At 39.4% G+C, this 25,057-nt stretch overlaps 1 protein-coding gene across 1 annotated transcript in view; it reads right to left on the minus strand.

The window, feature by feature from the left end:
• The window catches only part of ACMSD (aminocarboxymuconate semialdehyde decarboxylase), a 90,729-nt gene that overhangs the window by 52,821 nt on the left and 12,851 nt on the right, over positions 1-25,057 (minus strand). The window contains exons 3-4 of the mRNA XM_032354088.1: positions 18,516-18,612; positions 8,247-8,296 (exon numbers count right to left, since the gene is read on the minus strand). Of these exons, the coding sequence (XP_032209979.1) occupies positions 8,247-8,296; positions 18,516-18,612 (147 nt within the window). The remainder of the gene's footprint in view (positions 1-8,246; positions 8,297-18,515; positions 18,613-25,057) is intronic.

Consider the following 25,057-nt stretch of genomic DNA (forward strand, 5'->3'; position numbering starts at 1 on the left):
CGACACTCAAGAGTTACCTTAGCAAAATATCAATACAGAAAGCTTCTCTTTCTGTTCCCCTAACTCTCCCTTCTTTTTAATTTTAATTTTAATTTTATTTTATTTTACATGTTCCAAGATTCATTGTTTATGCATCACACCTAATGCTAGGTGCATCACACCTAGTGCTCCATCCCTCCTTATTGCCCAACACCAGGTTCATCCATCCCCCCAATTCCCTCCCCTCCATAACCCTCAGTTTGTTTCTCAGAATCCACAGTCTCTCTGTCATCTCCCCCTCTGGTTTACCCCAATTCTCTTTTCCTTTCCTTCTCCTAATGTCCTCCATGTTATTCCTTATGCTCCACAAGTAAACGAAACCATATGGTAATTGACTTTCTCTGCTTGACTTATTTCACTCAGCATAATCTCCTTTAGTCCTGTCCATGTTGATTCAAAATTTGGGTATTCATCTTTTCTGATGACTGAGTAATATTCCATTGTTTATATGGACCACATCTTCTTTATCAATTCGTCTGTTGAAGGGCATCTCGGCTCTTTCCACAGTTTGGCAATTGTGGACATTGCTGCTATGAACATTGGGTTACATGTGGCCCTTCTTTTCACTACATCTGTATCTTTGGGGTAAATACCTGGTAGTGCCATCGCAGAGTCATACGTTAGTTCTATTTTTAATTTCTTAAAAAATCTCCACACTGTTCTTCAAAGTGGCTGTACCAACTTGCATTCCCACCAACAGTGTAAGAGGGTTCCCCATTCTCCACATCCTTTCCAACACTTCTTTCCTGTCCTGTTGATTTTGGCCATTCTAACTGGTATGTCAATGTGGTTTTGATTTGAATTTCCCTGATGGCTAGTGATGATGAACATTTTTTCATGTGTCTTAAACATTTGTATGTGTTCTTTGGAGAAGTGTCTGTTCATGTCTTCTGCCCATTTTTTGACACGATTATCTGTTTCGTGTGTGTTGAATTTGAGGAGTTCTTTATAGATCTCGGATATCAACCCTTTGTAGTGTCATTTGTGAGTATCTTCTCCCATTCTGTGGGTTGCCTTTTTGTTTTGTTGACTGTTTCCTTTGCTGTGCAGAAGTTTTTTTATCTTGATGAAGTCCCCAAAGTTCATTTTTGCTTTTGTTTTCTTTGTTTTTGGAGACGTGTCTTGAAAGAAGTTGCTGTGACCGATGTCAAAGAGGTTACTGCCCATATTCTCCTCTAGGATTTAAATAGATTCCTGCCTCACGTTGAGGTCTTTCATCCCTTTCGAGTTTATCTTTGTGTATAATGTGAGAGAATGGTCAAGTTTCATTCTTCTATGCATAGATGTCCAATTATCCTAGCACCGTTTATTGAAGAGACTGTCTTATTTCCACTGGATATTTTTCCCTGCTTTGTCAAAGATTATTTGACCATAGAGTTGAGGGTCCATATATGGACTTTCTGTTCTGTTCCTTTGGTCTGTGTGTCTGTTTTTGGGTCAGTACTATACTGTCTTGGTGATCACAGCTTCTTTTTTTTTTTTTTTAAAGATTTTATTTATTTATTTGACAGACAGATCACAAGTAGGCAGAGAGGCAGGCAGAGAGAGAGAGGAGGAAGCAGACTCCCCGCTGCGCAGAGAGCCTGATGCAGGGCTCGATCCCAGGACCCTGGGATCATGACCCGAGCTGAAGGCAGAGGCTTTAACCCACTGAGCCACCCAGGAGCCCCGGTGATCACAGCTTTGCAGTAAAGCTTAAAATCAAGCAACATGATGCCCCCAGCTTTGTTTTTATTTTTCAACATTTTCTTAACCATTCAGGGTTTTTTCAGTTTGCGTATAAATTTTAGGATTATTATTCCAGCACTTTGAAGAAGGCCAGTGGAATTTTGATCGGGATGGCATTGAAAATATAGATTGCTCTGGGCAGTATAGGCATTTTAAAAGTGTTTATTCTTCCAATCCGTGAATATGGGTTGCTTTTCCATTTTTTTGTGTCTTCTTCAATTTCTTTCATGAGTGTTCTGTAGTTCCTCAGGTACAGATCCTTTACCTCTTTGGTTAGGTTTATTTCAAGGTATCTTATGATTCTTGGTGCTATAGTAAATGGAATCATTCTCTATTTCCATTTCTCTATTTTCATTTCTAGTGTATAAGAAAGCAACTGATTTCTGTGCATTGATTTGGTATCCTGTCACATTACTGAATTGTTGTATGAGTTCTAGTAGTTTGGGGGTGAAGTCTTTTGGGTTTTCCATATAAAGTATCATGTCATCTGCGAAGAGAGAGAGTTTGACTTCTTCATTGCCAATTTGAATTCAAATTGCCAATTTGAATACCTTTTATTTCTCTTTGTTGTCTGATTGCTGTTGCTAGAACTTCTAATACTATGTTGAACAAGAATATTGAGAGTGGGCATCCTTGTTGTGTTCCTGATCTCAAGGGAAGGCTGTCAGCTTTTTCCCATTGAGGATTGATATTCACTGTGAGTTTTTCATAGATAGAGCTGATGAAGTTGAGGAACGTTCCCTCTATCCCTATACCTTGAAACATTTTAATCAGAAACAGGATGCTGTGTTTTGCAAATTCTTTCTCTGCATCAATTGAGAGGACCAAGTGGTTCTTCTCTCTTATTGAGATGTTCTACCACATTGATTGATTTATGAATGTTGAACCATCGTTGCATCCCAGGGATAAATCCCACCTGGTCATGGTAGATAAGCTTTTTAATGTACTCTTGGATCCTGTTCACTAGGATCTTATTGATCCTTGGCATCCATATTCATCAGGGATATTGGTCTGAAATTCTCCTTTTTGTTGGGGTCTTTGCCTGGTTTGGGGATCAAGGTAATGATGGCTTCATAAAGTCTGGAAAATTTCCCTCTGTTTCTATTTTTTGAAACAGATTCAGGAGAATAGGTATTATTTCTTCTTTGGATGTTTGGTAGAATTCCCCAAGGAATCCGTCAGGTCCTAGGCTCTTATTTTTTGGGAGGTTTTTGATCACTGCTTCAACCTCGTTACTAGATATTGTCAATTTCTTCCTGTTTCAGTCTTGGTAGTTTATAGGTTTCTAGAAATGTATCCATTTCTTCTAGGTTGCTTAACTTATTGGCATATAATTGTTGATAGTAATTTCTGATGATTGTTTCTATTTCAGTGTTAGTTGTGATCCCTCCCCTTTCATTCATAATTTTATTAATTTGGGTCCTCTCTCTTTTCTTTTGGATTAGTTTGGCCAGTGGTTTATTGATCTTATTAATTCTTTCAAAGAACCAGCTTCTAGTTTTGTTGATGTGTTCTACTGTATCTCTAGTTTCTAACTCATTGATCTCTGCTCTAATCTTAACTAATCCCTTCCTGTGCATGGGGTTGGCTTAATTTGTTGCTAATTTCCCAGATCTTTAAGGTGTAAAGAGAGTTGGTGTATTCGGGATATTTCAGTTTTTTTTTTGAGTGAGGTTTGGATGGCTATTTATTTCCCTTTTAGGACCACCTTTGCCATAACCATAGGTTTTGGACCAAAGTGTCTTCATTCTTGTTGGTTTCCATGAATTGTTTAAGTTATTCTTTGATTTACTGGTTGATCCAAACATTCTTAAGCAGGGTGGTCTTAGCTTCCAAGTGTTTGAATTTCTTCCAAACTTCTTCTTGTGGTTGAGTTCCAGTTTCAAAGCATTGTGGTTTGAGAATATGCAGGGAATAATCTCAATCTTTTGGTATTGGTTGAGCCCTGATTTGTGACCCAGTATGTGGTCTATTCTGGAAAAAGTTCCATGTGTGCTCGAGAAGAATGACTATTCTGTTGCTTTAGGGTGGAATGTTCTGTATATATCTATGAGGTCCATCTGGTCCAATGTGTCAATCAAAGCTCTTGTTTCTTTGTTGATTTTCTGCTTAGATGATCTGTCTGTTGCTGAGAGTGGCATGTTAAGATCCCCTACAATTAATGAATTCATATCAATATGACTGTTTATTTTGTTTAACAGTTGTCTTATGTAGTTGACTGCTCCTGTATTGGGGGTATAAATGTTTACAATTGTTAGATCTTCTTGGTGGCTCAGTCATTGGGCATCTGGTTTGGCTCAGGGCATGGTCCCGGGGTCCTGGGATCGAGCCCCACATTGGGTTCCCTGCTCTGTGAGAGGCCTGCTTCTCCCTCTCTCACCCCTCCTGCTTGTGTTCCCTCTCTCGCTGTGTCTCTGTCAAATAAATCAATAAATAAAAAGAATGATGTAATGTCCTTCTGTATCTCTGACTACAGTCTTTAGCTAAAAATCTAATTTATCTGATATGAGAATCACTACCCCAGCTTTCTTTTGTGGCCCATTGCTATGAAAGATGGTTCTCCATCCTTTCACTTTCAGTCTGGATGTATCTTTAGGTTCAAAAATGTGTCTCTTGGAGACAGCACATGGATGGGTCCTGTTGTTTTATCCAGTCTGCAACCCTATGCCTTTTTATGGGAGCATTTATGCTGTTCACATTGAGAATGATTATTGAAAGATAAGTTTTTATTGACATCATGTTGTCTGTGAAGTCCTTATTTCTATACATTGTTTCTGGAACTTTCTGTTCTGTCACTCTTGGGTTCTTTCTTCTTTTATAGAACCACCCCTTAGTATTTCCTAAACTGCTGACTTGGTGGTCAGATAATGTTTTAGACCTTGCCAGTTGTCGAAGCTCTTTATTTCTCCTTCCATTTTGAATGTCAGCCTTGGTGGATAAAGTATTCTTGGCTGCATATTCTTCTCATTTAGTGCCCTGAATATGTCTTGCCAGTCTTTTCTGGCTTGCCAGGTTTCTGTGGACAGATCTAACGTTATTCTGATGGTTCTTCCTCTGTACATAAGGAATCTCTTCCCCCAGATGCCCTTAAGACCTCCTGTCTGAATTTATGATTTGTGAATCTCACAATTAAGTGTCTGGAGTCTTTCTAGACTCGTTGATCTTGGGGGGTGTCCTCCCTATCCCTAGGACACACACATTTGTTCCATTCCCCAGAATAGGGAAATTTTCATCCAGTATTTGTTCAGCTATATCTTCTAGTCTTCTATTTCTCCATCCTCTCAGGGATCCCAATAATTCTGACATTGGAACATTTTGTTGTGTTACTTATTTCCCTAATTCTGTTTTCATGGCTTTTAAGTTTTTTGTTCCAGGCCTCCTCCTTATCCTGCTTTTCTATCTTCTGTCTTCTAGATCACTAATCTGATCTTCTGCCTTGGTTACCCTAGCTGTTAAAAGTATTTAGATTAGATTGGATCTCTTTGATAGCATTTTAAACTTCTGCTAGGTTGGATCTCACTTCCCCCTTAGAGATTCGATGTTGCCACTAATGGTCTTCTCCAACCTAGCCATTGCCTGGACAATTTTTACCCTGAATTCCATTTCCAATGTATTATTTATGTCCATATCCAGTAGTTCTGTGGCAGAGGTCAAAGTCTCTGAATTTTTCCTCTGTTGGGTGTTCCTCTTCCTAGTCATTTTTGTGAGAGGGGTTGAGGCGATGTATAGCTGAATATATCAACCATGATACAGTCAAGGTGTCCCTTGGAAAGTTTTGGAACAATGGGAAATCATCACCAAAAAGATAGAAAAAAGGAAAAAAGAAAGAGAAAAAGGAAAAAAAAAACCAGCCAAAATGAGTTCCAAAAGTAAGGTTTATAAGGTACATAAACCAAAAACGAAGAAACAAGAAGAGTGACAAAAGTAAGAGACAAGAAAAAAGAAAAGAAAAGAAAAGAAAAACCCACCCAAAATGAACCCAAGAATAAATTTATACAGTGCAAAAACAAAAAACAAATGCACAGAAACACTGACAGAAGAATAAGATGGGAAGGTGGTTATAAACCCTTGATGTGGGTGAGGAAGGTTATTTCAGTACTTCCTGGGTGTATCTTGTTATCTTTGTTAAAGGACTCAACTTCCCAGAGATACAGGGAAATTAAAACTGTCTTATATATAGGGGTAGTATTGAATAGGGGAAAAGAATTACCTTGAAGCTCATATCTGTATATATGTAGAAAAAAAAAGAAAACCCCAGGTATATATATGAAAGAAGCTCAAGTTAAAAAGTTACTATGTAAAAACAAAAAAAGTTACTATGCAATATGTTGTATTAAATATCTAGTTGTAATGGTGAGTAGGTTAAAAAAATAAGATGAACCATGAGAACTAATTAAAAAGAAAAGTTGTATCTGTGAAATATACAGGTTTGAAGGCAATACCGGGGGCTTAATATACTGTTTTCCCCTGATATTGGGGTTTTACAGTTTTATGGGGACCCTGTGGTTACTGTCCTCTTGTTCTTTTAGCTTGTCTTCTGGGGGAGGGGCATGCTGCGTTGTTTTTCAGTGGGTCTTGCTTTGGCTGAGTCACCCTACCCCCTATCAAGGGGCTGGGCTCTGGGGAAACTAGGTTTTTCAGGTTTTTGTACTTGAGGTTTTCGTTCTTGGGCAGTTTTTTTGCAGGCTTTCAGGAGCGCTAGTGCAAAAAGTAAACTGTCCACACACAGTCCTTGGTCTCAGAGAGAAGCCTCAGTCTGCTCCCCCCTGCATCGTCCAGAATACACAGACTCCCCCTCTGCAAACTCTGCTGAACACTGCAACTTCCCAAAGGCATGTGGCGGAAGGCTGTGGACCTAGAGACTGCTGGCTGGTGCCCACACCAGGCTCTCTCACGTGCGGGTGGGAGTGCGCCCAGCCAAGCAGTGGCACAAGCAGCGGAAAGCTGGGGGCTCAGGGATCATGGACTGGGGGCTGTGCTGCACTCTCTCTGGCATGGGTGGTCACAGGCACTGGCCATCCTGGGTCCCTGGGTTAGGACTGTGCCCATGGCCACCCAATTCCACAGTTGCCCTTTAGAAATTTTGCTCTTTTTGAGTGCTTTTAAGCAGACTCCAGGTTAATGCTGGTCCCCAAGCACAGGGTAATTTCATACTGGGGTATTATTTTCCAGTAAGTCACTTCTGGTGGCTCATTCCCCCTTTTGTTTATCCTTCGATATCAGTCTGAGCATTCCCCTCCATTTTACCTCTCCACTGGTGATTTCCTGCCCCCATAGAGATCCAGAAGTGTATAATCTTACATCTCAGGCTGATTTCTTGGGTGTTCAGAGTGTTCTGGTAGATATTTAGCTCACTTCAGGATGGGTTGAAACAGGGTCTCCTACTTCTCTGCCATCTTGCCCCTCCTAACTCTCCTTTCTTTACTGTTTCTTTCCTTTTAACTTCAGCCCACCTCCACTGGCAGGCATTTGGTACTCTCCAGAAATTCCAGCTGTTCAGTCAAAATAGTAGACACTTTGATAAATTTGCACATATTGAAGTCTTAGTGTTTTTTATTAAAAAACAATTGAGTCTAGAGGTGCCTGGGTAACTCAGTTTGTTAAGCTCCCAAGTCTTGATTTCAGCTCAGGTCATGATCTCAACATCATGAGATGGAGCCATCCTTGGCCTCTGTGCTCAGTGGGGAGTCTGCTTGGGATTCTTTCTCCCTTTCCCCCTGCTCCTTCCCACTCCTTGCACTCTCTCTCTCAAAAATAAAAAATAAAAGAAAGTAAAAAAATGAGTCTAATCACAGGAACAGCTAAAGACTAAAGCATTAATAGTGGAATATGCGCATGGGTGGGGAAAGTCCATGTGAGCAGGTGATATTTCCATTACTCCTTAAATCACCACACAAATGAATATTCACTTGCTTGAGCAGATACTTAGTGCATCCCCAGCTGTGACCTCCCACAGCCTGTGATCATGCCTGAAGCTCAGTGCTAGAGATTTAATTGTTGGGGAGAGGCATCCAAGTGCAGCAATCCCCTTTTGAATTGTGTATTTCCCTCAGAGAGCCAGCATATCAGGCCATTATTATTGTTCTCAGTTTTTGGTCATTATCATCTCAGAATAAACTGGCTTGTCAGTGACTGAGCAAGTCACTGCAGGAATGAATCATGAGACAGGTACGTTCTGAAGGAATTCAGGTCGAGTCTAGAAGTACCCTGTTCAGTGGAAATGTAATGTGAGTCACACGTTGACATGTGGCTCCTGGCTACTGTTCTGGACTGTGTGGGTCTAGAGCAAGAACATGACTAGGAAGAATGTCTGGGAGGGGACACTGCAATATGCAAAACTGGGGGTCCCTGGTGATCTCTAAAGGGGAGGAGAGCTGGGGGGGCGGATACTGTCAAGACTTGAGGCATCTGTCCACTCACTAGTGAGCTGAACATGAGCGTTCACCAACCAATGAGACAGTTTGAGTTTTCACACTTACCCAGTAACTAAACATGACAGGAACTGTGGAAAGGGCTTGCACAGTCACTCCTAGACACAGACACAAAGAAAGGCAAAGGTGATGAGAAGAATAGTCCAGGCATTCCTCCTGCACTTGCCAGGGCCCAGCATGTCTCCATCCCACCCTCCCCTCCCCTGCATCTCTTCCCTATCCCCCTGAAAGGCTCTCTGTCCCAGGCCTCCCTTATCCCACAGTCCCAGGTCTAGGGGGAAGAGTAAATGCTGGCCAAATATAAGCTCATTCAAGAAAAAACTAAGAGGCCCCATTTGTAAAGGGATATTTCTACCCTCCTCCCCCTGTGAAGTTTTATTTAAGGAAGACATTTTTCCATCAGTTCTTTCAGAGCTTTTCATCTTAGGTCATGTGTGACAGAGAGCGCTTCTCAACCACCTTCCCTTTTAATTCATCTCCTTAGGGAGCCTGGGTAGAGCCCCACTGTCTGGAATGCACAGAATGAGTCTCTTTGGTAGGCTCCAGAATCCAGCAACCAGGATGCCTAAAATCTCTTGTCTTCAAGCTCCAGGAGCTGGGGTATCAGGAGAGGTGCTGCCAGACTGAGCTGGCCCTTTTTTCTCTTGTAGCCACATCCAACCCACTGCCAAGTCCGGTTAGTTACTCTGATTCCTTTCATTGCCCACCTCTCCCACCCCTGTTACTACCTGGTCCAAGCCACCAGCATACATGGACCACTGCAGAAGCTTCAGCTGGTCTCCTACTATCATTCTTGTCCTCTTAAAGTTTGTTATTTCCTCAGAAGTCTTAAGAGTAAGGCTTAAAAATCAGATTAAGTCACTTCCTTGCTTCAAACTTCCAAGGACTTTTCATCACACTTGGGATAAAATCTAGACTTGAATGTGCTCTGTAAGGCCCCCCACAGTCTCTCCCAGGGCTCACCTTGTGCTTTGTTGGCCCTCTGCCTATTCTTTGGAGTGCTTTCCTGCCCGAGAACTTTGCACTGCTGTTCCACTGAGTGGAATGTTCTTGGGCTCATCACAGGATGGGTTCCTTTTCACCCTTAGGTCAATTGGGATGTCACCTCCTCAGAGAGGCGTTCCCCAACTCCAGCCACTCTTCCCTTTTCTATGTAATCTGTCATTACTGTGTTTAGTTGTTTACTCTGTGGATTCCACTATGAAGGTAGACACTACTTAAGCCTGACTGTTCATGCCATATCTCTAGTGTCTAGAGCCATGACTGGCATGTTGAACAGACCCAGTAAATGAAAGAATTAATCATTATTTAGTGAGGACTAGAGACTGCAGTGTTTGATTAGAGAGCATTGTTAAAACACTGTTGCTGTAATGTTTATGTTCATTGATTAACAGATGAGCTCTGTTATAAAACAGAGGATAAAACAGATGAGCTCCTTTCAATTATAAAATCTTTACATTTTACCTAAATACTTTTGCCTATATTACACTATTTCATTTCTGCATTTTATAGATTAGATGTAAGGTCACTGGTTTGAAAGTGGTGGGGTGAGGCTCCTGTCCAACCTTTTTTCCTTCCCTCTACCTCATGGGCCATTATATGTCTCATAGTTCAGATTAAAATTGCACTATTTATGCATCACTTGGTTTGGATACATATTCTTTGGTCTCTGAGAACTGAAAGGGAAAAAAGAAGCCTAATCCATTTGGAACTTCTCTTTTTTAAAATGGGGGTTTTAACCCTATGGCAAACTCCCCAGACTTACCTCTTGATTAAAATGGTGAGGGGGATTGTTATAAAAACGAATGGAGTATTATGTCTCCATCAGAAAGGATGAATACCCAACTTTTGTAGCAACATGGATGGGACTGGAAGAGATTATGTTGAGTGAAATAAGACAAGCAGAGAGAGTCAATTATCATATGGTTTCACTTATTTGTGGAGCATAACAAATAGCATAGAGGACAAAGGGTGTTAGAGAGGAGAAGGGAGTTGAGGGAAATTGGAAGGGGAGGTGAACCATGAGAGACTATGGACTCTGAAAAACAATCTGAGGGTTTTGAAGGGGCAGGGGGTGGGAGGTTGGGGGAACCAGATGGTGGGTATTGGAGAGGGCACGAATTGCATAGAGCACTGGGTGTGGTGCAAAAACAATGAATACTGTTATGCTGAAAATAAATTTAAAAAATTAAAACAAACAAAACAAAACAAAAACCCCACGAATGTGTAGGCCATCCTTTGGACATTCTGATTCAGTGGAGTGGGCCTGAAAAAGAATTTTAACAAGCATCCCAGGCAATCCTTATCCTGAGAGGGGTTTGGGGAGAATGAGAGGTTTGTGGTAGAATGAGAGAAACAGCCCTAGGTACAATCCTAGATCTGCCATTTACTAGCTGTGTGATCCTGAACAAATCACTTAACCTCCTTGCCTCCCTTAGTAGGTACAATGGGTCCTATTGCAGGCCCTTTCCACAGTTCCTGTTGTACAGTATGTACAATAATACCTGCCTTCAGAGACGTTGAGAGAGGATGAAGTGTGAGCAGGTATTTGCTCACATCCCTCAGCCTCCACTGGGCCTCTTAGCGTCCTTCATGCAGAGAGGACTGAGTTCCCACTCCAGCCCTTACCAGGCCTAGATCCCTCTCTAGTTCTGACCTTCCTGGGTTGATCCCAGAACCAGCTTCAAGAGGAACCCAACTTAGTTGAGGACTTGGGAACACAGATATATCATCTTGTTCCCAGTGCTCATTATATCAAGTGCCCTCCTTAATGCCCATCACCCAGTTACCCCATCTCCCACCCAACTCTCCTCCAGCAATCCTCGGCTTCCTAGATATCAGAGTCTCTTATAGTTTGTCTCCCTCTCTGATTTCATCTTATTTTATTTTTCCCTCCCTTCTCCTATGGTCCTCTGTTTTGTTACTTAAATTCCACATGTGAGTGAAATCATACGATCATTGTTTTTCTCTGATTGACTTATTTCAGTTGGGATAATATCCTCTAGTTCCATCTGTGTTGCTGAAAATGGTAAAATTTCATTTTTTGATTGCTGAGTAATATTCCATTGTATATATATACATAACACATCTTTTTTATTGATTCATCAGTGGATAGACATCTGGGTTCTTTCCATATTTTGGCTGCTGTGGACATTGCTGCTATAAACATTGAGGTGCAGGTGCCCCTTCAAATCATTATGTTTGTGTCCTTTGGATAAATATCTAGTGGTACAATTGCTGGGTCATAGGGTAGCTCTATTTTTAACCTTTTGAGAAACCTCCATACTGTTTTCCAGAGTGGCTGTACCAGATTGCATTCCCACCAACAGTATAAGAGGGTTCCCCTTTCAGCACATCCTCACCAACATCTGTTATTTCCTGATTTGTTAACTTTAGCCATTCTGACTGGTGTAGGGTGATACCTCATTGTGGTTTTCATTTATATTTCCCTGATGCTGCATGATATTTAGCATTTTTTCATGTGTCTGTTAGCCATTTGTATGTCTTCTTTGGAAAAATGTCTGTTCATGTCTTCTTCCTATTTCTTAATTTTTAAAAAAGATTTTATCTATTTGAGAGAGAGAGAGAGAGAGAGAGCATGCACAAGTGTGGGGAGAGGCATAGGGAAAGGGAAAAATAGAGGCCCTGGTGAGCAGGGAGCGTGATGTGGGGCTCAATTCCAGCACCCCGGGGATAATGACCAAGCCAAAAGCAGACACTTAACCAACTGAGCCACCCAAGCACCCTGACTTCTGCCATATTTTGACTGATTTTTTGTTTTCTTGAGGTGTTGAGTTTGATAAGTTGAGTTTGATAAGACATTTGCAAATATCTTCTCCCATTCTATAGTTTATCTTTTAGTTTTTGTCAACTGTTTCCTTGCTGTGCAAAAGCTTTTTATCTTGATGAAATCTCAATAGTTTATTTTTGCTTTTGTTTCCCTTGCCTTTGAAGTCATATCTATCAAGAAGTTGCTGTGGCAAAGGTCTCAGAGTTTACTGCCGTGCTCTCCTCTAGGATTTTGATGGATTCCTATTTCACATTTAGGTCTTTCATCCATTTTGAGTTTATTTTTGCATATGGTGTAAAAACAAAAACGGTCCAGTTTCATTCTTCTGCAAGATGCTATCCAGTTTGACACTGGATATTCTTTCCTGCTTTGTTTAATATTCATTAACCATAGAGTTGAGGGACCATTTCTGGGTTCTCCATTCTGTGCCATTTATTTGTATCTGTTTTTCTGCCAGTACCATACCATCTTGGTGATTGCAGCTTTGTGATAGAGCTTGATGTCCAGAATTGTGATGCCATCAGTTTTGGTTTTCTTTTTCAACATTTTTTTGGCCATTTGTGGTCTTTCCTTGTTCCATACAAGTTTGAGGGTTGTTTGTTCCAGCCCTGTGAAAAATATTGATGGTAGTTTGATAGGGATTGCGTTAAGTGTGTGGACTGCTTTGGGTATCATGACATTTGAACAATATTTGCTTCCAACCCATGAGCATGGATTATTTTTTCCACTTCTTTGTGTCTTCCTCAATTTCTTTCATAAGTGTTCTATAGTTTTCTGAGTACAGATCCTTTGCCTCTTTGGTTAGGTTTATTCCTAGATATCTTATGGTTTGGCTGTAATACTGATTGGGATTGCTTCTTTAATTTCTGTTTCTTCTGTCTCATTGTTACTGTAGAAATGTAGAAATGTAGCTGACTTCTGTGCATTGATTTTATATCCCACCCCTTTACTGAATTTCTGTATGAGTTCTAGCAATTTTTTCGTGGACTCTTTTGGATTTTCAATATAAAAGTATCATGTCATCTATGAAGAGTGAAAGCTTGACTTCTTTGCCAGTTTGGGTGCATTTTATTTCTTTTTGTTCTCTGATTGTTGACACTAGGTCTTCTAGTACTATATTGAATAACAGTGGTGAGAATAGACATCCCTGTCATGTTCCTAACCCTAGGACTCTCAGTTTTTCTCCATTGAGGATGATATTCTCTGTGGATTTTTCATATATGGCTTTTATGATATTGAGGTATGTTTTCTCTATCCCTACACTGAAGAGAGTTTTTATCAAGAAAGGATGCTGTGTTTTGTGAAATGCTTTTTCTGTGTCTATTGAGAGGATCATATGGTTTTTGTCCTTTTTTAAAAAAATTAATCTGCTATGCCACATTGATTGATTTGTGGATATTGAACCAACCTTGCAGCCCAGGAATAAATCCCACTTGGTTGTGGTGAATAATCCTTTTAATGTACTGTTGGATACTATTAACTATTATCTTGGTGAGAATTTTTGCATTCATATTCTTCAGGGATATTGGTCTGTGATTCTCCTTTTTGGCAGGATCTTTGGTCTTGGGATCAAGGTAAGGCTGGCCTCAAGGATGAATTTGGAAGTTTTCCTTCCATTTCTGTTTTTGAAACAGCTTCAGAAGATTAGGTAATAATTCTTTTTTAAATGTTTGGTAGAATTCCACTGGGATGCCATCCAACCCTGAAGTTTGTTTGTTGGAAGATTTTTTTATTACTGCTTCAATTTCTTTGCTAGTTATGTCTCTGTTCAGGTTTTCTATTTTTTCCTGTTTTTATTTGATAGTTTGTATGTTTCTAGGAGTGCATTCATTTCTTCCAGATTGCCTAATTTGTTGGCATATAATTGCTCATAATATGCTCTTTTTTTTTTTAAAGATTTTATTTATTTATTTATTTGACAGACAGAGATCACAAGTAGGCAGAGAGGCAGGCAGAGAGAGGAGGAAGCAGGCTCCCTGCTGAGCAGAGAGCCCGATACAGGGCTGGATCCCAGGACCCTGAGATCATGACCTGAGCCGAAGGCAGAGGTTTTAACCCACTGAGCCACCCAGGTGCCCCTCATAAAATGCTCTTATAATTGTGTTTCTTCAGTGTTGGTTGTGATCCCCTTTTTCATTTATGATTTTATTGATTTAGGTCCTTTATCTTTTATTCTTGTGAGTCTGTCTAGGGGTTTATTGATCTTGTTAATTCTTTCAAAGAACTAGCTCCTAGCTTCGTTGATCTGTTCTACTGTTCTTTTGATTTCTAGTTCATAGATTTCTGCTCTAATCCTTATTAATTCTCTTCTCCCTCTGGGATTAGGCTTTATTTGCTCCTCTTTCTCCAACTTCTTTTGGTGTAAGGTTAGGTTGTGTATGTGAGATGTTTCTTGTGTCTTGATAAAGGCCTGTATTGCTATATACTTCCCTCTTAGGACCACCTTTGCTGCATCTCAAAGGTCCTGAATGGTTGTGTTTTTATTTTCATTTGTTTCCATGAACTTTTAAAATTCTTTTTTAATTTCCTGGTTGACCCATTCATTCTTTAGTAGAATGCTCTTTAATCTCCATGTATTTGTATTCCTTCCAAATTTTCTCTTGATTGGGTTCAAGTTTTAAAGCATTGTGGTCTGATAATATGCAGGGAATAATCCTAGTGTTTTGGTACTGGATGACACCTGATTCATGGCCCAGTATGTGAAGTATTCTGGAGAATGTTCCAGTGTGTCATTTAAAGTTCTTGTTTACTTGTTGATCTTCTGCTTAGATGATCTGCCCATTGCTGTGAGTTGTGTGTTGATGTTTCCTACTATTAATGTATTATCAAAGTGTTTCTTTATTTAGGTTATTAGTTTATATAATTGGCTTATATAATTGGCTGCTCCCAAGTTAGGGGAATAAGTATTTATAATTGTTAGATCTTCTTGTTGGATAGACCTTTCTATTCTGATATAGTGTCCTTTGCCATCTCTTATTACAGTCTTTGGTTTTAAAATCTAGTTTGTTTGATGCAAGATACTCCAGCTTTCTTTTGATGCCCATTAGCATGGCAAGTTGTTCTGCACCCCCTCACTTTCAATCTGGAGGTGTCTTTGAATCTCTTATAGACAACATATCAATGGATCTTGTTTTTTAATCCAATCTGATATACTATGTCTTTTGATTGGAGCTTTACATTAAGAGTAATTATTGAAAGATATGAATTTATGACCATTGTATTACCTGTAAAGTCCTCATTTCTGTATATTGTCTATTCCTTTCTGGTCTTTGGTACCTTTGGGCTGTCTCTTCACTCAAAGGATCCCCTTTAGTATTTCTTGCAGGGCTGGTTTAGTGATGACAGATTCTTTCAGTTTCTGTTAGTCCAGGAAGCTCTTTATCACTCCTTCTATTCTGAATGAGAGTCTTGCTGGATAAAGTATTCTTGGATGCATTTTTTTCTCATTTAGCACCATGAATATATCATGCCAGTCCTTTCTGGCCTGCCAGGTATCTGTGGACAGGTCTGCTTCCAAACTTATGTTTCTACCCTTGTAGGTTAAGGACCTCTTGTCCTGAGCTGCTTTCAGGATTTTCTCTTTATCTCTGAGATTTGCAAGCTTGCTATTATATTTTGAGGTGTTGACCAATTTTATTGATTTTGAGCGGGGTTCTCTGTGCCTTCTGGACTTGAATGCCTGTTTCCTTCCCCAGATTATGGAAGTTCTCAACTATTATTGGTTTAAATAAACCTCTGTCCCCTCTCTTTCCTCTTCCTCTGGGACTCCAATTATTCTAATATCATTTGCTTTATGGTATCACTGGTCTTTCAAATCCTCCCTTTGCAATCCAGTGGTTGTTTATCTCTCTTTTTCACCATTTTTATTCTCCATCATTTTATCTTCTATATCACTGACTCTTTGGCCTCATTTATCCTAGCAGTTAGAGTCTCCATTTTTTATTGCATCTTAGTAATAATTGTTTAGATTTCAGCCTGATTATAGTTCTTTTATTTCTCCAGTAAGAGATTTTCTAGTGTCTTCTATGTTTTTTTCAAGCCCAGCTAGTGCCCTTTATGATCATTGTTTTGAATTCTAGTTCTGACATCTTACTTATATACATATTGATTAAATCTCTGGCAGTGAGTACTGCCTCCTGTTCTTTCTTTTTGGGGTGAGTTTTTCAATCTCATCCTTATGTCCAGAAAAGAATAGATGAAAGGAAGAAAATACAAAAATAGCAACAACAATACCATAAAAATATGCACTAAACAAATCAGACGATAACAGAAAAAAAAATAAATAAAGAGCGAGCGAGCGAGAGAGAACAGTCAAACAAGCTGTAGAAGAGAACACAACAGTAAACTAGATCCTGGGTGTATTTTGGTCCATTTTTTAGAAGAAACTAGGTCCTAAAATAGGAAAGAAAGAAAAACTATATATAAAAATAAAATTGAATACAAGGAAACAAAAAATGAAAAAAATATATAATGTAAATGTAAAAATAAAAATAAAAAAGACTTAAAAAAAGAATTGATAAAATAAACTAGCTGAAAAGAAAAAATATAAAATGGAAAGACTAAAGAATAATAAGAAAAAACCACAAATGCTGTATACCGTTTTCCCCAAGAGCTAAAGTTTTGCAGTTCTCTGTGATTGGTAAATTTGGTATTGCCAGATGTTTGGGCTGGTCTTCTGAGGGAGGGGGCCTGTTGTACTGATTTGCAAGGTGTCTTTGCCTGGACAGAATTGTACCCCCTTTCCAGGGGACCAGGCTCAGTGTAAGCAGTTCCAGATTGCACTAAGTAGTACTGTTTTGCTCCCTGAAGGCTTTCAGCACTGATTGCATTGGGGGAGGGGAGGGAGGTTGAAAGTGGCAACACCCCAATATCTATCTAGTTCCAGAGCTGACAGTTTGTGTACCCCACTCTTCAGTGAGTCCTTACAGAAAAGCAGTCAATCACTCTTATCTCCCTGGGTTTTTTTTTCCTCTCCCTCTGAGATTTTAAGGAAAATAAATAATTATTTTCTTTAGTTGAGGTGAAAAACTGCTTCCTAAGTTCATATGTTTCCTTGAGAGGAAATGCAGCAAATGTAATTAAGAGATAAACTATGACAAAATCCTCTTCAAATTCCATGCTGTCCATAGACGTACTTCATAGTCTCCATAACTATCTAGCTGAATTCCAGGGACTAGATGAAATTAGGGCCCCTATGCCTCCACCATCTTCACTCTGAACTTCACATGTAGATCAAACCTTGCTCTTTTCTCTAAGTCTGGGAAGTTTTTTCTTTCTCACTCCTCTCCCACTCCCATATACTTCTGGAACAGGGGCGTATACTCTGTGTTCTGTGGAATGGTCCACAGAGATACTTTAGACTTTCTGTAAAAATCATTTTGAATGCTATTTAAGTATACTTATAATTGTTTAAAAAAAAAAACTATAAGGAAATATCCTAGACCAAGTTCTAACATGCCAAAGACTACCTCCTTATTTGGGACTGGCAAGTTAACTCATTTTGTGTAGATTTTGGTATAAAATGTCTTCTGCTATCTCTGTATATGTTTGAAGTTCTTATAAATTTGTCTTTGATTAAGAAGGTGATAATTCCAAGCTGCTCTTTCATTTGTGTGTATGCATTGTTCGTTTTCTTGTTTAACTCTAGACTACCCATGTTGAAATTTAGGCCTGACAGTATTATAGTAGTGAGTTCCCTGTCACGGCGTCTGGTCAGGGCTCACATGTGTCTAGAAGGCTCAGTGCATCTTCTTGGAGGATATACTCCTCAAGTCACACGGTCAATCAGGTAGTAATAAGTGAAGTACAACGTGGCCATCATACCATATTTTAGATAGTCTTAAAAATTCTTTTAAATTGGAGAGACTTGTTTGCTTTTTAGAAGTAAACTAAGGAAAATCAAGCAGTTCTTAGAAATTGTTAGAGATTCAGCTTTGAAACAAGAATTTCCCAATTTTCCTCTTTCAAATTTTTGGGTTAGTTTCATTGTTTATTATTATTATTGTTGGTTTCATTGTAGAGTATTCTGAGATTATTATGCAATTAACTCTCTTTTTAACTACTCCCGTTTCTACCCCTTATACATCAATGGGGGCATTCTGTGTACTGTGCATTGAGACAAACTATAGAAAGAATATGGATCCTGAATCTGATAAGCAAGCAGTTGGAATCCTTAATTGTGAATTCTCATTTTTATGAGAATTGACTTCATAGTAAGTAAGTATAGTAAGTACTTCATAGTAAGTACTCTACATTTGAACTTAACAAGTTTGAAATAATAAAATACTATTTTTATCTTTTTGATGATGTAACATTCTACTTTAAAACAGTGTATACCTGATTATAAAAGTTTAAACCCACACTTTCTAAAAGCATTGTATTAGAAGCAAAGCTGGAGAGCCTGTCCTGTAGAGAAAAGTCAATCAGAAGCTGGCATCACATTAATCATATTAAGTGGTGAACAGACTTTTAGAGGCAGATGTTTTTATATCAGATGCAAACATTGGTAGCATTTCTCGCCCAACTACCTGTTTGGTCCATTTCTCTAATACGGACTTCTGGATCCCAGCAGTTCTCTTGGATCACTCTGAAGACCTTCCCATCTTTCAGCATCTTTGCTTCTCCCTAGGGCAGAAAACTCACATTAGCAAAAGGTTGACCTAAGCTTACTTAGATTTATTCTTCCTTGTATGCTTTGGAACATGTGCTTTGGAGCATGGTTCTCCACATGTTCCAAAATTTGGGGCAGGGAGTGGTTTACTTAATCCTTAGAGAAGTAGAAGTCTGTTCATTTAATGGGACTCAGCTTTTCATCCTCATGCCTTAATGTTTGCCTGGAATTGAAGAGGTGTGCTCTCTTCATGTCAGTGGCTGGACACAGAGCAAGGTCATGGTTATGGCCTTTTGGGATTGCATACTGAGGATGGCTGGTCATCTTGCTGATCTCAACTGCGGGCTATAGGACCTGAGAGGATGGCCCAGTGTCTGGAAAATTCCAGACCCATAACATTTTAGACTTGGAAAGGGCCTTTGAGAGAGACTGTCTAGTCCAACCCTCTTGTTTTACAGAGAAGCAACAGATGGATAGTGACAGTAAATGAGTTGTCTAACAGAGCAGGGCTCACTGGTGTCAATACCTGCAGGACAAGGCAGACAATGAAGTGAATCAGTCTAGTAGCAGGTATGAAATTTGGTGCTAAGTTGTTAGCTTCCACATCATGCCTGCCTGTGTATGTTACATTTAATACTCAGTGCAAGGAGTCCTCTAAAGTGTACTTTCAATTTGTAATCCCTAAAGAAAAGGGAAAGGTGTGATCAAGGTCCCTGAAATCATAGTGATCAAGTTCAAATCCCCATTCTACCACCTACTGTGTAAACTTGAGCAAGTTAAACAATATCTCTGAGCCTCAATTTGCTCATCTTTAAAATAGGAATAATAATGTGACTTACCTTGAAAGGATCTTGTAAGCATGAAATGGGATAATCCATTTAATACACTTAGTGGAGTTTCTGACACAAGTTAAGTGCTAGTTATTCTAAGTATTAGTTTTTAATGATGTATAGCTAAATAGGGAATAGGCTATCTTCTGATATTTGCCTGCTTTGATGGCACATCACCCCTGGTGGTGCTTCAGGGCCTCAGGATTGCCCTTGTGCCCTATGTGATGGCTTAATGGTCATGTGGTGATCAAAGGCCTTGAGCTCTGCTTGGTGGAGTCTTTTACCTTCCTCCTCTTCCTCTAGGCTTGATCGTGAGTTGTACACAGGCCCTGCCACAGCTTTTTTCTTCATCCTTTTATTCCTTGGACAAGACCTTCTCCATCCCACCCATGGAGAAATTTGACCACTTTTCACCTTCAAGTGTGGCAGCCCATTCATATCTGGCATGAATACGTAAGACCTCACATCTAATTCATTTCTCATGGCTGGGGAAAAGATCAGTGAACAATGACTTGTATACTTGAGATAGATGTCCATACCTAGGCAGACCTGAGCCTCTTGACATTAGGACATCATGATTTATTTGCCTCATTTCCCTGGCAGCATCTGAACCACCTTCCCAGACTGGGCAATCTCCTATGAGAGTCTTGGTGGAGGTAGGTCTCATAAAGCCCCAGAGCCCCAGTGCTTGCTCTCCTTGCCCCAAGTTTGACCAGCAATACTTAGTTTTTAATCAAGAGGAAGTGATGCAAAAAGACAGGATTGGTGAATTCTGCCAGTGATTTCAGCAGTGGCCCTGTGCTGTGTCCATCAGCAGTAGTGATGGTGGCAGTGTTCAGTGTCCATCTGGGAGGCAGCAGCTCCCTAGCCAGGCTAGGAAGTCCTGTGATGTGACCTTGGCTGTGGCTTCAATCACCTGAACATCTTATGAGTGGTTCCCCAGGCATTTGCAATTCTGGAGGAGCTTGAGACACTTGCAACCAATTCCTTTTTTGCTTAAACTGGCCATTACTGGTTTCTGTTGTTCACAAAAAAGATTCCTGAATGATACTGATTGCACAAATAGAATATGGGAACATGTATCTTTCTATTAAGTGAAGAAGGGAGGGGAGAGAATGACAATAAAAGAAAAAGTGAAGAAATAAACTTTTATTTGGCAAATTAGAGGCTTTATTTTTCTTTTGCTCCTAAGTAGAAAAGCTTAATCACTATAAAGTACCCAAGATAGCAGAGTGCAGAAAGAGCATGCATTCCAACAGACCTGGGTTTAAAATCTCATGAAGTTACTTTCTACCAGTAGAAGAGGATTTGTTAGGGGATTTTTCAGTTGAAGCCTTACTTTTTCTATCTGCAAAATGTGGACAATTATATTTGTCATGCTGTGGCCACCCAGCATCTCTGGAACACTTCTGTGTGTGAAGAAATTTTATGAGGGAGAATCCAGAGTTCACTTTCCCAGCCTCCCTTGTAGCGAGGGTACGAACAAATTGCAGAAACTACCTTCTGGTATGGGTGTTGTCGGAGGTGCCAGATGTGGCTGGAGCAGAAATGTGAATACTCTGGTTTCCAGTCTCATCAGCGTCAGCATAAGTTTCTTGTCTGTGGCCAGGCACTTGCCTTTTTGGTGGTACAGGCCCCCCGCCACCCCATGATTAGGCATTGCCCATGTTAGCACAGCCTCATGGTTTGATCTCTTGTCTTCCCAGGGGGTTTGTGAGCTGCCTTTCTTCTTAAGCAAGCTAGTGTGGGTTCTGTTGTTTGCCACTAAGAACTGGGTGAAACAGAAGATTCAATAATAGAGTATTTGTAAAGAACCAGGTCAGAGAACATGCTTCAATATTTCAGTCCAGATTTTACCATATGTTATTAATGGGAAGGGAGGAACATGAGTTTCTCTGGGAGATGCATGAGTAAGTTTTGGTTTTAGGTAAAGCAGGATGCATTATAGCAGAAATGGATCATTTAGTTCAAGTCTTGCATTTAATAGTAAGTCCATAAAACGTGGTGACTTGTCCAAGGTTATAGATCCATTTCCCACATCACCAAGCTGATATTGGTAATTGGTGTCTATTTAGTAGGCAAAGGTTAATTGCTTTCATTTCCTACAGAGTCTGATATTTTGAGAGGATGGCCCTCATTACATGGAAGGAGAATTGGATTCACTAAACTCTCTCTACATCCTTCATGCTGGATCCATGATAAGGCTAATGAATGGCAGCAACTGTCAATAGAACCTTTTCTGAGTGAAAAGTACCACAGAGCAGCTGTGCCCTATAATAGGCTCCCAATCTGCATTGTTTCCTAAGCCAGAATTTTGGGAGAATCAATTCCTGATCCATCTCACTTTACATTTGGGAACTCAGTATCCCTGCAGGGCTGTTAATGTGCCTCAGAAGGCAGCACCTGTTGATAGGGGAGGGACAGAGGGGTTTCTTAGGTTCTGTTTTTAAATTGACCTTGATATCAACCAAGATATTAATAAACTAATAATTAAGTTTATTAATATTAATAAACTAATAATCAAGTAATGGGAGTAAGCTGCTCTAATTTATCCAGCCCACAAACAAATCCTGTTTTTCTAAACTCTCAAAAAAAACCCAAGTTGTTGTTTTTTAAGGAGTGTCGCCCAAGCAGGGTGCCTGGCTGGCTTAGTCAGAAGAGCATGTGACTCTTTTTTTTCCCCTTTTAAAAGATTTTATTTATTTATTTTTGTTTTGTTTTGTTTTAAATTTTATTTATTTGTTTGTTTATTTATTTTTTTCCAGTGTCCCAAGATTAATTGTTTATGCACCACACCCAGCACCAGGCTCACCCAACCCCTCCTCTCCCCTCCAAAACTCAGAGTCCACAGTCTCTCGTGGTTCCTCTCCCCCTCTGATTTCCCCCAATTCACTTTTCTTTTCCTTCTTCTAATATCCTCCATGTTATTTCTTGTGCTCCACAAGTAAGATAATTGACTCTCTCTGCTTGACATATTTCACTCAGCTTAATCTCCTCCAGTCCTATCCATGTTGATACAAAAGTTGGGTATTCATCCTTTCTAATGGAGGCATAATATTCCGTTGTATATATGGACAATATCTTCTTTATTCATTCGTCCACTGAAGGGCATCTTGGTTCTTTCCACAGTTTGGCGATTGTGGACATTGCTGCTCTGAACATTGGGGTACCATGGCCCTTCTTTTCACTATATCTGTATCTTTGGGGTAAATACCCAGTAGTGCAATTGCAGGGTCAAAGTGTAGTTCTATTTTTAATTTCTTAAGGAATCTCTATATTGTTTTCCAAAGTGGCTGGGCCAACTTTTATTCCCACCAACAGTGTAAGAGGGCTTCCCTTTCTCCACATCCTCTCCAACACTTGTTGTTTACTGTATTGTTGATTTTGGCCATTCTAACTGATGTAAGGTGGTATCTCAATGTGGTTTTTTTTTTTTTTGTTTTTGTTTGTTTTTTGTTTTTTTTGTTTTTCATTCCCAAATGAGCTTTTATGGGTTTTTTTTTTTTTTTTTTTTTTTTTAGGGCTCTGCTTTTATTTTTTTTATTTTATTTTATTTTATTTTTAAATTGGAAGGGGAGGTGAACCATGAGAGACTATGGACTCAATGTGGTTTTGATTTGAATTTTCCTGATGGCTAGTGATGATGCACATTTTTTCATGTGTTTGTAAGCCATTTGTATGTCTTCTTTGGAGAACTATCTGTTCATGTCTTCTGCCCATTTTTTGACGTGACAAGGTTGCCTCCTTGTTTTGTTAACTTTTCCTAAATTTTTATTTTTTATGTTAGTCACCATACAATACATCCTTAGTTTTAGATGTAGTGTTCCATGATTCATTGTTTATATATAACACCCAGTGCTCCATGCAATACGTGCCCACCTTCATACCCACCACCAGGCTCACCCACCTCCCCTCTAAAACCCTCAGTTTGTTTCTTGGAGTCCACAGTCTCTCATGGTTCCTCTCCCCTTCTGACCCCCCCCTTCACTTTTCCTTTTCTCCTAATGTCCTCCGTGTTATTCCTTATGTTCCACAAGTAAGTAAAACCATATGATAATTGACTTTCTCTGCTTGACTTATTTCACTCAGCATAATCTCCTCTAGTCCCATCGATGTTGATGCAAAATTTGGATATTCATCCTTTCTGATGGCTGAGTAATATTCCATTGTATATATGGACCACATCTTCCATTCATCTTCTGAAGGCATCTTGGCTCTTTCCACAGTTTGGGTATTGTGGACATTGCTGCTATGAACATTGGGATACTGATGGCCCTTCTTTTCTCTACATCTGTATCTTTGGGGTAAGTACCCAGTAGTGCAATTGCGGAGTCATAGGGTAGCTCTATTTTTAACTTTTTGAGAATTCTCCACATTGTTTTCCAAAGTAGCTGTACCAACTTGCATTCCACCACCAAAACTGTAAGAGATTCCCCTTTCTCCACATTCTCTCCAACACTTGATGTTTCTTGCCTGTTAATCTTTGCTGTTCTAACTAGTGTAAGATGGTATCTCAATGTGGTTTTGATTTGAATTTCCATGATGCTAATGATGATGAACATTTTTTCATGTGTCTGCTAGCCATTTGTATGTTTTCATTGCAGAAGTGCCTGTTCATGTCTTCTGCCCATTTTTTGACTTGTTTATCTGTTTTTCGAGTATTGAGTTAGGGAAGTTTTTTCTAGATCTTGGATATCAGCCCTTTGTCTTTAGTGTCATTTGTTTGTCATTATGTTACATAATACTATATGTTTCTATAGGTACATGTAATGTAAATAAAATAATGGGAAAAGGTCTGGAAAGATACCCACCAAACTGTTAATAGAATGGAGCACTGGGTGTTGTAAATAAACAATGAATCTTGGAACACTGTATCAGAAACTAATGATGTATTTTATAGTGACTAACATAACACAATAAAAAAAAGAAATTACTTTTTAAAAAAGATTTTATTTTTAAGTAATCTCTATACTTGACATGGGTCCTCAAACTCATTAACTGAGATCAAGAGTTGAATGTTCTACCAACTAAGCCAGCCAGGCACCCTGATAAGAATTACTTTTGAGGATAAGGAGTGCTGATCCATGGGAATTAACTATAGCTTTATCTCCAAAAGCCTAAATTTAAAAAGGAAAGTTTATTCAAATATTACTTATGTAATGAAAAATTAACCTTAAAAATAAAAACATGAAATGAGGGCATTGGAGGAGGACTTTAATCAGTATTGGCCATGATACCACATTAAGAAAGGTATTTTGCATTGTGATACATTATACCCCTGTGTATCTATTTATACAGATACAAACTGAGACAAAAGTTTCATGAAACAATATTTACTCTTACCACGAATGCATTCTGCTATTCTCTTTTGTAATCTATTTAATTTTTTAAGCTGCTCTAACCCACTGTATTGATATGACTCACTGTTCTGTTGCAGCCCATATTCTCAAACACTGAGATTCTTTCATGAAAATAGCCCTGTGCATTGGCTTTCCTCCTCTCCTGAAGTCTCTTAGTATTTTTTGTCTCTTTTGCTCTGTTAGCACAAAATTATTGCTATCTGTGTGTTCTTTACCCATTTGGGTGTCTCCCTGGTTCCCTAGTGATGGAGTGTGAAATAATAGATAAT

Source organism: Mustela erminea, chromosome 8 (genome assembly GCF_009829155.1).
Source record: "Mustela erminea isolate mMusErm1 chromosome 8, mMusErm1.Pri, whole genome shotgun sequence".
Taxonomy (NCBI): domain Eukaryota; kingdom Metazoa; phylum Chordata; class Mammalia; order Carnivora; family Mustelidae; genus Mustela; species Mustela erminea.